General features: G+C 39.3%; 1 protein-coding gene across 3 annotated transcripts in view; it reads left to right on the top strand.

Moving 5' to 3' along the window:
- Positions 1–871: 871 nt before the first annotated feature.
- Positions 872–13,453, top strand: part of LRRC28 (leucine rich repeat containing 28) — a 206,388-nt gene continuing 193,806 nt past the window's right edge. For 2 of the 3 annotated variants that reach the window (XM_065906676.1, XM_065906674.1), the window contains exons 1-2: positions 872–979; positions 4,520–4,747. In XM_065906676.1, the coding sequence (XP_065762748.1) occupies positions 4,580–4,747 (168 nt within the window). In that variant the 5' untranslated portion in view covers positions 872–979; positions 4,520–4,579. The remainder of the gene's footprint in view (positions 980–4,519; positions 4,748–13,453) is intronic. The other variant, XM_065906675.1, reaches the window with a different exon arrangement.

The following is a 13,453-nucleotide window of genomic DNA, read 5'->3' as shown; positions in this document are numbered from 1 at the left end:
CAAGCAAGGAACTTTAAAAAGTATTTTTTTTTACTGTTTCCTAACAATGCTTGGATTTTTCTCTTTTTTTCGTTTTTACCAGCATGAAAGATTCTTCCTTTTATGACTCTTTCTGCTGACACGGGAATATTATTAAATATTTATTGACAGACTACTCAGTCATGCTAGGAACTGCCAGAGTACTTTACTTACTAAGTTGTTAGTGTCCTTTCCACGATCGTTTCTCGCAGCACACTTCAAGTATTTCAAGAGCAGAGACTGGGTTACTGCCTCAAGTTTGGAACGAACTTGCCAGCGCGCAGTGACTTCTTTTTATACTGTGCTTTAAGAAGCTTACTACTTGATCACTAACCTTGGCCACATTACAGAAAACCACCGGGTCTCCGTTTTTCATCCGTCAAACGAGTATAATAATAGTATTTGTGTCATAGGATTGCCATGAGTTAAGTGAGATAACCTGTGTACAGATCTTAGAACGTTGCGTGGTACACACTGGGTGTTATTAATTTCTCAACGTATGTATTGAACAGGAGGAGGAGTGCGTCAGTAAACGTAGGAACGAAAGAACTGATAAGTTACTGACGGTCCCTGAGGCCGGAGCCAGCTAAACCACCCTCTCAAAACTGAGCACTAAACTCCAGCTCAACGGTAACCTCTGAGGCCAGAGCCGGAAGCAAGGACCGAGTCGGAGGCGGGGCCAGTCGCAGAGAAGCCGCAGTTTTGACCAATAGGCACGCCGCTTGGAAAACGAGCATCTCGCTCGACCTATCGTAAGACGGCGACCACAGGGGCGTGTTATCGCGAGCTTCCTCTCCCGGGCTCGCTCCTCCCCCAAACCTCTGAAGAGAGGGTCCCGCCCCGCCCCGCCCCTTTTCGCTCGCGACCCGCCCCGTCGCCGCCGGCGCCCCGCCTCGCCTGCCGAGCCCCGGCTAGCCGTCCGGCGCCCCTCAGCTCGGGAGCGCTGGCTCCGCCGGCGGAGGTGAGTGTGGTGCTTCGGTCCTTCGGGTGCCTCACGTAGCAGTGCACTCTGGCCCGGCCCCTGGCCAAGCAGGCCGAGCCCGGCAGAGGCGTCGGGCCGCAGCAAGTGGACCCCGGCCCGAGCGGGCCCACCCGGGCCTCGGGTAGCCACTGCCGCCGGGCCCTCCTAGCCCTAGGTGGTAGCAGAATCCCTTCACTGGGACTGTGAAATCCTTTCTACTAGTCTCGCTGCTTCCAAAGTCTAACGGCGAGAGTGCTTGGTTAACTCGGCAAAATGGCATGTGTTTTGCCTGACTTCTGCTAGTCTTCTCAGTACTGAGAAAATAACCTTAACAAACGCTTTTAATGTACGATTTTAATCCTCTAATCTCCAGTATCAGGAAGTTGGAGTGGGTATTCCACCGAGTTAAGTATGGAAGTCAATCGAAGGTACACCTTTCCCTTTAAAACACACCTGCTTAAAAATGTGTGGAATTTTCTTAAGGTGGAAAGGTTTGTTTTCTTTAAACAGTAATAGAGTGGATTGGTGTTTACCTGTCAGAACACTCTTATGCAGATGCAGTTGTATACAGCTAGTATTAAGTGTATCATTTGCTTTTAATTGTAGATAAGAGGTACTGAAGGCAGTATGTGTGAGAAAATTATCCTGTACTACCAATGAATGCATTTGGAAAACCATTACCATTATTTATTATTGACAGCTTTCAGATTTCATTTGTGTAGATTTCATCTGCCAAACTGCATTTTAACAGAGTGTAATGACGTTTTTAAAGCAGTCAATGCCAACCATCTCTGCAGGATTAGAAGGGGAGCCATCAGGTTATGCTGTATTCTCTTACTGGATCTAACCATCAAGGAGTGTGGGCTCTGCCTTGTGGTCTTAAATTTGTGTAAGCTTTGCCTTCCGTTTAAATAGTAATAGGCAGAAACACGGGTCCTGCTGAAGTTCATGAAAGGCTACACTGTAGAACAACGCACAGGCTTTGAAGTCGTTCAGTTGGGTTGGAATTCTGAGGAGTTGCTCTCTGAGAAAACTCAGTTTCCTCATCTATAAAACAGGCTAAATAACATATCGCAATGCACAGTTTTAAGGATTGAGACATCAAAGCACATAGAAAACACTCAGCATATAGTATCTACAAGTATGTAAGTATGACCTTAGATCAGAGATGAAAAAAAAGTCTACCTTGCAGTGTTACTCACATGCCCTACTTTCAGCAGTTCATCAGCTGTTTGAGGGCCTGCTTTGCGATAGAAGCAGGTATACAAATGTGAAGAAAACAGCAGGATCTCTGCCCTCAGGAGCTCATGGTACAGCCTCTGGGCTAGATTGATAATAGATACATCAATAAATACAGAGATAATAAACTGTGGAGAGTTCTACAAAGAAAGAGGAAGAGAGAGTACTTTATTTGGGATGGAGATGTGATTTTACATTGAAACCTGAAGAGTGTTGAGACAGTGTTTTCAAGGCTCAGAGGAGAGCAGCAAGTGATGTGAGGAGTGCAGAACTCAGAAGCACTAGAGAAGCCCAGGACTGGTGAAAAACTAGGAAGGGTGCTGCCAGGCTGAAGGAGTGGGTGGGACCAGGTTGGGAAGAGCCCTCAATACCTGGTAAGTTTGATTTTTCTAAATAAACTTTTGAAGGTTTTTTTTTTTTTTTTTTTAAGAATTCATGTGACTAGGGAGTGAATTTACCTGAGAGAGAGAGGGAGACACAATTGGATTTACTCTTTTAAAAGCTCCCTGCTAAGTGATTAACGTATTACAGAATGACTAAACACAGGGAGACCAGTAAAATATATGATCAGGCAGGAGATGACTGGTTTTCTATTTTGGCAGATGGAGAAATGTGGATTGAATTGAGGTGTATTTTGGAGATGGAAACCATAGGCCTTGTGATGGATTGGAGGTGGTGGGTGGAATCATTCTTGACTTCAGGCTTTCCTGGTGTTTGGAACAACTGGGAGAGAATTGGATAGGTGATGAAAATAAAAGAACTCTTATTTGAATGTGTTGTTTGAGGTGTTTCTGAGACAGCTAAACTGCTTCCAGTTTACCATTTAAGTGAATAATTACCCAGAAAACTTCCCTTTCCAAATAACAATCATCAACGTTATTTCTAGCCTCATTCTCCTTGCTTCATAGGGAGAGAATTAAGATGTGGAAAGATTATCTTGTTTAGAGTCATGTAATATGTCTCATAAAAATAGGTAAGTGAGTAGCTAGTATAAAAATGGGAAGGTATTGGACTCTCATGCTCCATTGGGGAGATTTTTGAGTACTCCATATTCTCTTGCCTTTTATATAAAATAGCAGGTACTTTCCTATTAGGAATTAGAGTTTGGAAATAATAGAATATAAACAAAAAGTTAACCAAACACTGCTTATTGAAAGCTTACGTTACTATGTTTGTGCTAATTTGGTGTCAATTCTCAGTGAAAATTTTTCTTAAGAAAAAACATTTTCTTTGAAAGGTATTTTCCTTCGGAGAGTTTGAGGAAGGGTGCCCAAGTAAACGAGAGCAGAATCTTTGAACAAAGCTCAACTTGTTTTTAGTGTTTTAGCATTTCCTTAGTATCTTGTAGAATCCTGTTGGTCTGTGTGTGCAAAGACTTCAGTCTGGACACCCTTCCCCACCCAAAGGAAAAAAAATCCTTTATTCCCTTATGAGCTGCTTGACCTTGGGCAGATTATTGTAGCTCTGAGCTTGTTTCTTTTTGTGGTGATTGTGAAGTTTGTTTCTGCCCTGTGTCTAATTGATAAGATGGCAAATCTTATTTCTCTTCCTACCCATGTCAGTTTAGAGCTAGAAGGGAATTTAATCTGTTCTGGGTTCTGGCCCTTACCAATAAATTGCTGTCTCCATTTTATATGTTAGGCAGCTGAAGCCCAGAGAGGTTGTAATAGAAAAGTACAGAATTCTTATTTCCTAGGGCAGTATTTCTTCTTTCATTGAAATAATAAAGTGAAACTATGTTCCCAGGCCTGTTTCTTTGCTACTGCTGATAATCTGCAAAGCTAAGAAGAAAGAAAAGAGGATGAGGAGAAAAGAAAGAAAATATTACAATATAGAACAATATTTAGATAGTTAGAAGTGCAGAAAATGAAGCTGTAAATGATCTAGTCATAGTTTATATAGATTTAAGTATTTTAAAAATATTTTAAGTTAAAGACAAAATGAGATAGGAAGGAAGGAAATGGCTTTGCTGTGTCTGATTTTTAAGCTCTTTCTTCAGTTATGTGTTATGAAACTGGTCTCTGTTCTCTTAGATAGGGATTCCTATCTCAATTTCAAGAACTATTTTTTCAAATAGGACTATTCTACTAAGTAGTAAATATTGTTTAAATAGAGTACTTTTTAAAATTAAATAGTTATTCATTTTAATCTTTTAAATATGTATGAAAATTTAGCTGCTATGAAATGAAAATGTAGGAATTGATGTATAACTCTCTTTTTAATGTCTGCAAATAGCTATATATGTTAACTGGCAACTTTTGTTACCAGTATCATAATTTTCAGGTTTTTTGTTCTCTTTAGAAATGGACCAATTTTGACAAGATGTAGTACTGCAGTGTGCCTGATGGAATATGTTCAGCCATGGCATCCGAACTTTGTAAGACGATCTCTGTGGCAAGGCTGGAAAAGCACAAGAATTTGTTCTTAAATTACAGGAATCTGCAGCATTTCCCATTGGAGTTACTGAAAGATGAGGGACTACAGTACTTGGAGAGACTCTACATGAAAAGGAACTCCCTTACAACCTTGGTACAGTATTACATTACGTTTTTTAAAAGTTCTTTATAATGTAGTCCTGATCAAGATATGTTTTATGTTTCTTAAGATATCCAGAACCAAGATGTATATCCCCTCTTATTGTATAAACATGTAATAAAAGTCCATATACAGTGGGTTCTCCTTAGGTGGAAATTCACTATCCAATTCCTGCAGTTACAAAGTTGCAGGAGTTGTATAGGAAAGCAAAATATTCACTAATATACCACTTAGTCCCACACGCTAATACATATAAGATAGATAACCAACTAGGACTTACTATATAGCACAGGGAACTCTACTCAATATTCTGTGATAACCTATCTGAGAAAAGAATCTGAAGAAGAATGAATATATATGTGTGCACAGCCAGATCACTTTGCTGTACACCTGAAACTAATGCAACATTGTGAGTGAACTATACTACAATAAAATTAAAAAAAAAAATCAGTCCCCATTCAGAACCCCTCTGAACTTAAGTCTGTGTGTCTCTCTGGGCCTGTGCTTTCTTTGTGTGTTAAGATTCCTAAATGATTATGAATGTTACAGTATCCAACAGACCAGTTAAAAAGTAAAGAAGAGAAAGGCCAACAAGGATGACTCTGATTTAGAGGTGTTTAAAAAGATAATGATTTGAAGATTAAAATATGAAAATTAGCATTAGGCTTGATGTGTTTTGAGTATTTTGAAAAACTCCAAAACCAAAGAATCTCCATGATTGCACTGTGAAAATCAAACGACTTTGAGCTATCATCTAATTTATTGGGGAAATTTTTGCCACAAAAGTCAACATTTTATGATATTAAAAAAACTAAAATATTTTTCAAGAGAATGTCTCTGTCAAACTTTTTATTCCCACTATTTACTGTGATATTTGGTCTCTGTTTTAAATGAATTTGCTTTATGTGGACTTTTTTGATTATCATTGAACCTCATTTAAGTTTTTCACGTTGAATTCTAGTTCTTATTCATATTAGATGATTTATGAAGTCTTGTTGTTTCTTTGTGAATGGACCCGTTCTTCATTCCCTTCCCTTAAAGTATCTGAATATCTGAAAATATACCTTACTGGCTTCATATATATGGAGTGTTTTTCTGGAAAAGTTTTATTTAATCTGTGTAAAATACCTGCAGTGTATAGAAAGCATTATAAATTTTGCTTATTTTTGCTGTGTCTGAAAGTAAATGTAAATATATCTTTCATTTTTAGTCTTTGGCATATTGGTGTATGGGGCTTCCCAAGTGACACTAGTAGTAAAGAAACCGCTTGCCAATGCAGGAGACATATGTGATGCAGGTTCAATCCCTGGGTCAGGAAGATCCCCTGGAGGAGGGCATGGCAACCCACTCAAGTATTCTTGCCTCGAGAATCCCATGGGATTGCAAAGAGTTGGACATGACTGTAGCAACTTAGCACACACACGTATTGATGTACATGTTATTTTGCATGCCTAATTAGATTTTTTCAAATTAAATTTTTCACTTTTCAAACCTTAATAATCTATATAAAATCATATTAATCCTTTTTGCAAGATCATCACTCCATAAAGTGAAACCATATTTATGTAGTGTTTTTTTACCCCCTGTGGAGAAGAAGTGGTGTAAGAAATAATTTGTCAAGAATTATAGCCCAGATGTTCTTATGTTTGTTGTTAATGTACAAATAAAAGGTTGTGAGTGTATTACTTCTCAGTCATAGTCTACTGCAGTAGAAATAATTGATCTTTGATTATAAAACTAACAATAAACTTCTGGTTTTGTGGCCATTTCTTGCCTGAATTTTTCTGTTTATGAAAAATTTAAATATCTACTATGTAATTTTAACTGATATAATGGCTTCCAAACATACATTTCAAGTTCATTATTTGCCACCTTGTTTGTTGAAGATTAAATTGTTGCATATGTTTATAATGAGAGGTGTATGTATTTTATTTTAATGGTTTCTCTTAGCTGGAACATTTGATTCATGGGTATCAAAGAGCTTTTTCAACTGTGAAGTGCATACAGATATCAGTATGTGAGAATGGTAGCAACCATACCATTCCCTGACTATGCTGAGAATAAGACAGCTTATTTATCCAGTATAGTTTGAGAATGGCTTCCTGCACAGGTTTTTAAAGCAGATGGAATAGTACTTGCCCTTGTGTGCTCCAAACTAGTGAGTTCAGGCTTTTGGAATATTTGCTGGTATTATTGATAAGGTATATTTCCTATAGAAATACCATGTAGTATGTGGAATTTTACTTACAACTGCAGTAGTGTTCAAAAGAAAAAGCATTATTGGAATCATACAGTATCTCAAACATATTAAAAATTAATTGGCTTTTTGTTTGTTTGTTTGTTAGGAAACTTGGGAACCTGCCAGTCATTTCCATTTCCACATTGTTTTGTTATTTTTTATTAACATTTTTTTATTGTGTTTAAATGTCCTGTCCTCAGCATTCCCCATTTCCCCTCCTTATATGAAAGCTTCTTGGTGAGAAGAGGAGTCACTGAGGCCTGACTTCTGTCCTTCCTTTTTCCATTTAAGTTGTTCTGTATCGCACCGTGGTTTATATTTGTAGGATGATTGTATGTCAAATGCTTAGAACTTGGGGAGTGCCCATATTACAATTGAATGACAGTGAGAAAGAATAAACTTTTTTTATATACAAAAGAATAGCTTCATATATTACCTATGAAAATGATACATGCCCTGTAGCAGCCAACATAGAGGAAGACATGGAAAGGAATTGCTTCTCTTTCTGTTCATCCACTTCTGTGCTTTGGAATAACCAGTATTAACAGTTGGATTGTGTTCACCCACTACTTTGCTTCTGTTTATGTAATTGTGTACTTTGTATTTTTTTGCATTTTTAAAAAACAAAAGGGAATCATACTATACATACTTCTCTGCAGATTTCTCTCTTCACTTCATTCTTATTCCGCTAACTTCTAGGCCAAAAAATATACATACATCCTTGTATTTAGGACCAAGTCTCAAAAGCAAGATTGCTGGATCAAAGGATAGGCATATTTTACATTTTAAGTAGTTTTTAGCAGTATTTCATTGTACAGTATTACCATTTATTTGTATATCTGAGAAATCATAAAACTTTTTTAATATGAGTTAACTTATATAGGAATACTGTTATATAACTAATAGGCATATAAGAAGTGGTTAGAAAACATTGAGATTTTGGTTCCTAACATTTATCTTAGAAAATGCTTTGAAGAATTTTTCTATCATTATTTTCTTTTTTTTTTTTTTCTATCATTATTTTCAATGCAATTCAAGAATTATTAAGTCTCTGATCTTTGTGGTAGTTTGACATTAAGAGAATAGGAGATACAGGTTCTGTGTTTGTCGTAGGATAGGCATCCACATAGTTGTTAGATGAATAAATAAATGAATATAAAGTAGAATAGTATTAAGGACTATAGTACAAGTATATGAATTCCAGATTGAGAATCTTTTATCCAGGGACTCTGTCTTAAATTCTGTATCCCCAGTGCCTGGCCTACTGCCTAACCTATGTAGGAAACATCATCTAATTCTATGTATCAGGATTGTAAAAGATTTTTTAAGGAAGGTGCTACTTGCATTGATCCTGAAGAATGATTTTGACAGGAACTTAGGAGGAAAACCATCACTTATTCATTCACCATGTATTTATTGAGTACTTACTGTGTATCCAGTACTCTTCAAGGTGCTGACAATCAATACCTCATGGAACAGATTCTTACTCTCATGGATTTTTGTTTCTTGACATCCCAAGCTGAAGAAAAAAATATTAACTGAGATTAAATGGCAGAAGATTACGATCAATGTTTGTCCAAAACTTTAGTGACAAAAAATGATGGTGACTGTGACAGGGAAAGGGACTGTGTTAGGAGCTCTGGAGAGTGGAATGCAAGTTTGAATTGGTGAGGAGATGAAGAACTAGATAACAAGGTTCAGTTCAGTTCAGTTCAGTCGCTCAGTCGTGTCCGACTCTTTGCGACCCCATGAATCGCAGCACGCCAGACCTCCCTGTCCATCACCAACTCCCGGAGCTTACTCAAACTCATGCCCATCGAGTCGGTGATGCCATCCAACCATCTCATCCTCTGTCGTCCTCTTCTCCTGCCCCCAATCCCTCCCAGCATCAGGGTCTTTTTCAATGAGTCAACTCTTCGCATGAGGTGGCCAAAGTACTGGAGTTTCAGCTTCAGCATCAGTCCTTGCAATGAACACTCAGGACTGATCTCCTTTAGGATGGACAGGTTGGATCTCCTTGCAGTCCAAGGGACTCTCGAGAGTCTTCTCCAGCACCACAGTTCAAAAGCATCAGTTTTTTGGCGCTCAGCTTTCTTCACAGTCCAACTCTCACATCTATACATGACCACTGGAAAAACCATAGCCTTGACTAGATGGACCTTTGTTGGCAAAGTAATGTCTCTGCTTTTTAACATGCTATCCAGGTTGGTCATAACTTTCCTTCCAAGGAGTAAGCGTCTTTTAATTTCAGGGCTGCAGTCACCATCCACAGAGATTTTGGAGCCCAAAAAATGAAGTCTGACACTGTTTCCACTGTCTCCCCATCTATTTCCCATGAGGTGATGGGACCAGATGCCATGATCTTAGTTTTCTGAATGTTGAGCTTTAAGCCAACTTTTTCACTCTCCTCTTTCACTTTCATCGAGAGGCTTTTTAGTTCCTCTTCATTCTCTGCCATAAGGGTGGTGTCATCTGCATATCTGAGGTTATTAATATTTCTCCTGGCAATCTTGATTCCAGCTTGTGCTTCTTCCAGCCCAGCGTTTCTTATGATGTACTCTGCATAGAAGTTAAATAAGCAGGGTGACAATATACAGCCTTGACGTACTCCTTTTCCTATTTGGAACCAGTGTGTTGTTCCATGTCCAGTTCTAACTGTTGCTTCCTGACCTGCATATAGGTTTCTCAAGAGGCAGGTCAGGTGGTCTGGTATTCCCATCTCTTTCAGAATTTTCCACAGTTTGTTGTGATCCACACAGTCAAAGGCTTTCGCATAGTCAATAAAGCAGAAATAGATGTTTTTTTTGGAACTATGGGTCTAAAAATTTGGTTTTGATTTGAAAAAGCAGGCATAGCTGGAGGGTCTTGACAAAGGACACTTTTTCCTTCTCCTTTTTTATTTCCTTTCCTCTTTACTTACCCCTCTTCTCTTTTCTAAGATGAATGAGTTGAGCCTGTGTAAATGCTGATAGGAAATCTTCATTAGAGAGGAGTTGAAGATACAGAAATAGGAAATAATTAAAAGTTCAAGATTCCTAAGAAGGTAGGAAAGGATGGGCCCCAGAGTACACTTGGAGGGAGGGAATGACTGAAATAGTATCCTTTCCTTCTTTAACAAGAGAAAGGAAGGATGGGTGCACAGGAAGATACAGACTGTGGGGGAGACAGTTTTTGTCTGATGACCACCGCTTGGGGACTGAAGATCTGTGGAGAGAGCAGGTTTGAAATTATTGTTATGAAGAGTCACGGCAGTTTGTTTTGAGAAAGGTGATAGAACTGTTGGGATTATTCAGCAAGCAGTTGATGGCTAGGCTTATGGTGGAACCATCTGCTTGTTTAGGGAGTTTTTTCCTGCAGTTCTTAGCTGTCTGAGGTATAAAGAATTTGGGATGTTGCATTTATGCAGGCTTAGGTTTCTCCAGGTACAGAGGGACTAAGGAGGTTTAGGATTTGGGCAAGAGTGATTAAAATGGTGGGACATGGAGTCTAAGCTGAATTGGAGGCACGGAACAAAAGGAGTGAGTAAATAGGGAAAATGAAATGGGTCCAAAGGATCCTGACTTATACTGGGCATGACTGAGTAAGCCATCCAGATGGATGGGATGTTCTGGTCATGGAGAGAGACATTAGTCACGGAGAAGTTTCAGATGATGACAGGTTATGAGTGTGCAGGCTGAAGGGGGCTGGGGTAGAGCCTACCTTGTCCCCTTGCACCCCAGTCCCTGCCCTTCCTCCCCACCAAGTAGCTGGGGTTTTTGTAAGAGTGATAGAAGGAATATAGTGTGGAAGCAGGAATCAGCAGTGGAGTCATTTGAGGTCTGCAGTCCCAGGAAGAGAGGATTTTCATTGTTTGGTAACAACTTAGTACTAGGAAGTCATAGACCCAGGTCTTATGTGCTTAATCTCTTTGGATCTTAGTTCCTTCTTTTAAATAAAAGGGGGCAAGTGACTTGCATGGAGGAAAAGAACTCAACCTGGAAACAAAATTATTCAATGGATCTGCCAGTTTCTCTTAATGAGTGCAGTAGGTAGAAGGCCGTCCTGGGGATGTGGAAGAGTGACCTCCCCAAATAACTGATGGAGCTCTCCTGTGTTGCCAATTTTATTTACAAATATGAATGGATAGAAAACAGGCATGTAAATTTTGGATGAAATAGGGTGGTTTGGCGTGCTGCAGTTCATGGGGTCGCAAAGAGTTAGACACAGACTGAGTGACTGAATTGAACTGAACTGAAGAGCAATAAAAGTAGATGGATCCTGATTAAGCAGTTAATCTGCGCAACAGAAAAAAAAAAAAACTTAAAAATTATACCCTTCTGAGCTTGAAGGGAAGAAGGGGTATATCCATCATAATCCTGAATTGGGGTGGCAGAATAAGGTGCAGATGTATTTTTTTGCTACTGGCCCAGGAGAAAACGTTCCTGGCCTACCCCCATCAAATATCAGGTAAATCATAAAAAAAAATACAGAGAGTCAAAACACAAAATTATATTTAACTTTTAGCAGCAAAAGTGGTAAAACATTGATCACTGAAAGATTGAAAGAGATTAATACGTGATATTGAAGATTATCAACACCATGTGTGTTGAAGTCAATAGGGAGCAGATGCTCTCACATATTATTTGAGGGAGTGGAAATTGACTCAACTGTTTTTGGTTTGTGGTTGGACCATATCTAGCAGAATTTTATATGCACATATGTTTGAACTAGCATTTTGATTTGTAAGAATTTCAGTTCAGTTGAGTTGCTCAGTTGTGTCTGACTCTTTGCGACTCCATGGACTGCAGCACTCCAGACCTCCCTGTCCATCACCAACTCCCGGAGTTTACCCAAACTCTTGTCCATTGAGTCAGTGATGCCATCCAACCATCTCATCCTCTGTCGTGCCCTTCTCTTCTTGCCTTCAGTCTTTCCCAGCATCAGGGTCTTTTCCAAGGAGTCAGTTCTTTGCATCAGGTGGCCAAAGTATTGGAGTTTCAGCTTCAGCATCAGTCCTTCCAATGAATATTCAGGACTGATCTCCTTTAGGATGGACAGGTTGGATCTCCTTGCAGTTCAAGGAACTCACAAGAGTCTTCTCCAACGCCACAGTTCAAAAGCATCAATTCTTCGGTGCTCAACTTTCTTTATAGTCCAACTCTCACATCCATACATGACTACTGGAAAAACAATAGCCTTGACTAGAAGGACCTTTGTCGGCAAAGTAACGTCTCTACTTTTTAATATGCTGTCTAGGTTGGTCATAACTTTTCTTCTAAGGAGCAAGCGTCTTTTAATTTCATCACTGCAGTCACCATCTGCAGTGATTTTGGAGCCCCCCAAAATAAAGTCAGTCACTGTTTCCACTGTTTCCCCATTTATTTGCCATGCAATGTTGGGACTGGATGCCATGATCTTAGCTTTCTGAATGTTGACTTTTAAAGCCAACTTTTCACTCTTCTCTTTCGCTTTCACAAAGAGGCTCTTTAGTTCTTCACTTTCTGCTATAAGGGTGATGTCATCTGCATATCTGAGGTTATTGATATTTCTCCTGGCAATCTTGATTCTATCTTGGGCTTCATCCAGTCCAGCATTTCTTATGATGTACTCTGCATCTAATAAGCAGGGTGACAATATAAAGCCTTGATGTACTCCTTTTCCTATCTGGAACCAGTCTGTTGTTTCATGTCCAGTTCTGACTTTTGCTTCCTGACCTGCATACAGATTTCTCAGGAGGCAGGTCAGGTGGTCTGGTATTCCCATCTCTTTCAGAATTTTCCAGAGTTTATTGTGATCCACACAATGAAAGGCTTTGCCATAGTCAGTAAAGCAGAAGTAGATGTTTTCCTGGAACTCTCTTGCTTTTTCAGTGATCCAGCAGATGTTAGCGATTTGATCTCTGGTTCCTCTGCCTTTTCTAAAACCAGCTTGAACATCTGGAAGTTCATGGTTCACGTATTGCTGAAGCCTGGCTTGGAGAATTTTGAGCATTACTTTGCTAGCGTGTGAGATGAGTGCAATTGTGTGGTAGTTCAGCATTCTTTAGCATTGTCTTTCTTTGGGATTGGAATGAAAACTGACCTTTTCCAGTCCTGTGGCCACTGCTGAGTTTTCCAAATTTCCTGGCATATTGAGTGCAGCGCTTTCACAGCATCATCTTTTGGGATTTGAAATAGCTTAACTGGAATTCCATCACCTTCACTAGCTTTGTTCATAGTGATACTTTCTAAGGCATCTAATTCCACTTGACTTCACATTCCAGGATATCTGGCTCTAGGTGAGTGATGACACCATTGTGATTATCTGGGTCATGAAGATCTTTTTTGTACAGTTCTTCTGTGTATTCTTGCCACCTCTTTTTAATATCTTCTGCTTCTATTAGGTCCCTACCATTTCTGGCATTTATTGAGCCCATCTTTTCATGAAATGTTCCCTTGGTATCTCTAATTTTCTTTACCCAACAGAAAAAACAGCCAAGTGAA

Source organism: Muntiacus reevesi, chromosome 15 (genome assembly GCF_963930625.1).
Source record: "Muntiacus reevesi chromosome 15, mMunRee1.1, whole genome shotgun sequence".
Taxonomy (NCBI): Eukaryota; Metazoa; Chordata; class Mammalia; order Artiodactyla; family Cervidae; genus Muntiacus; species Muntiacus reevesi.
Note: the sequence above shows the minus strand (reverse complement) of the source record. Positions and strands in the feature narration are given on the sequence as shown.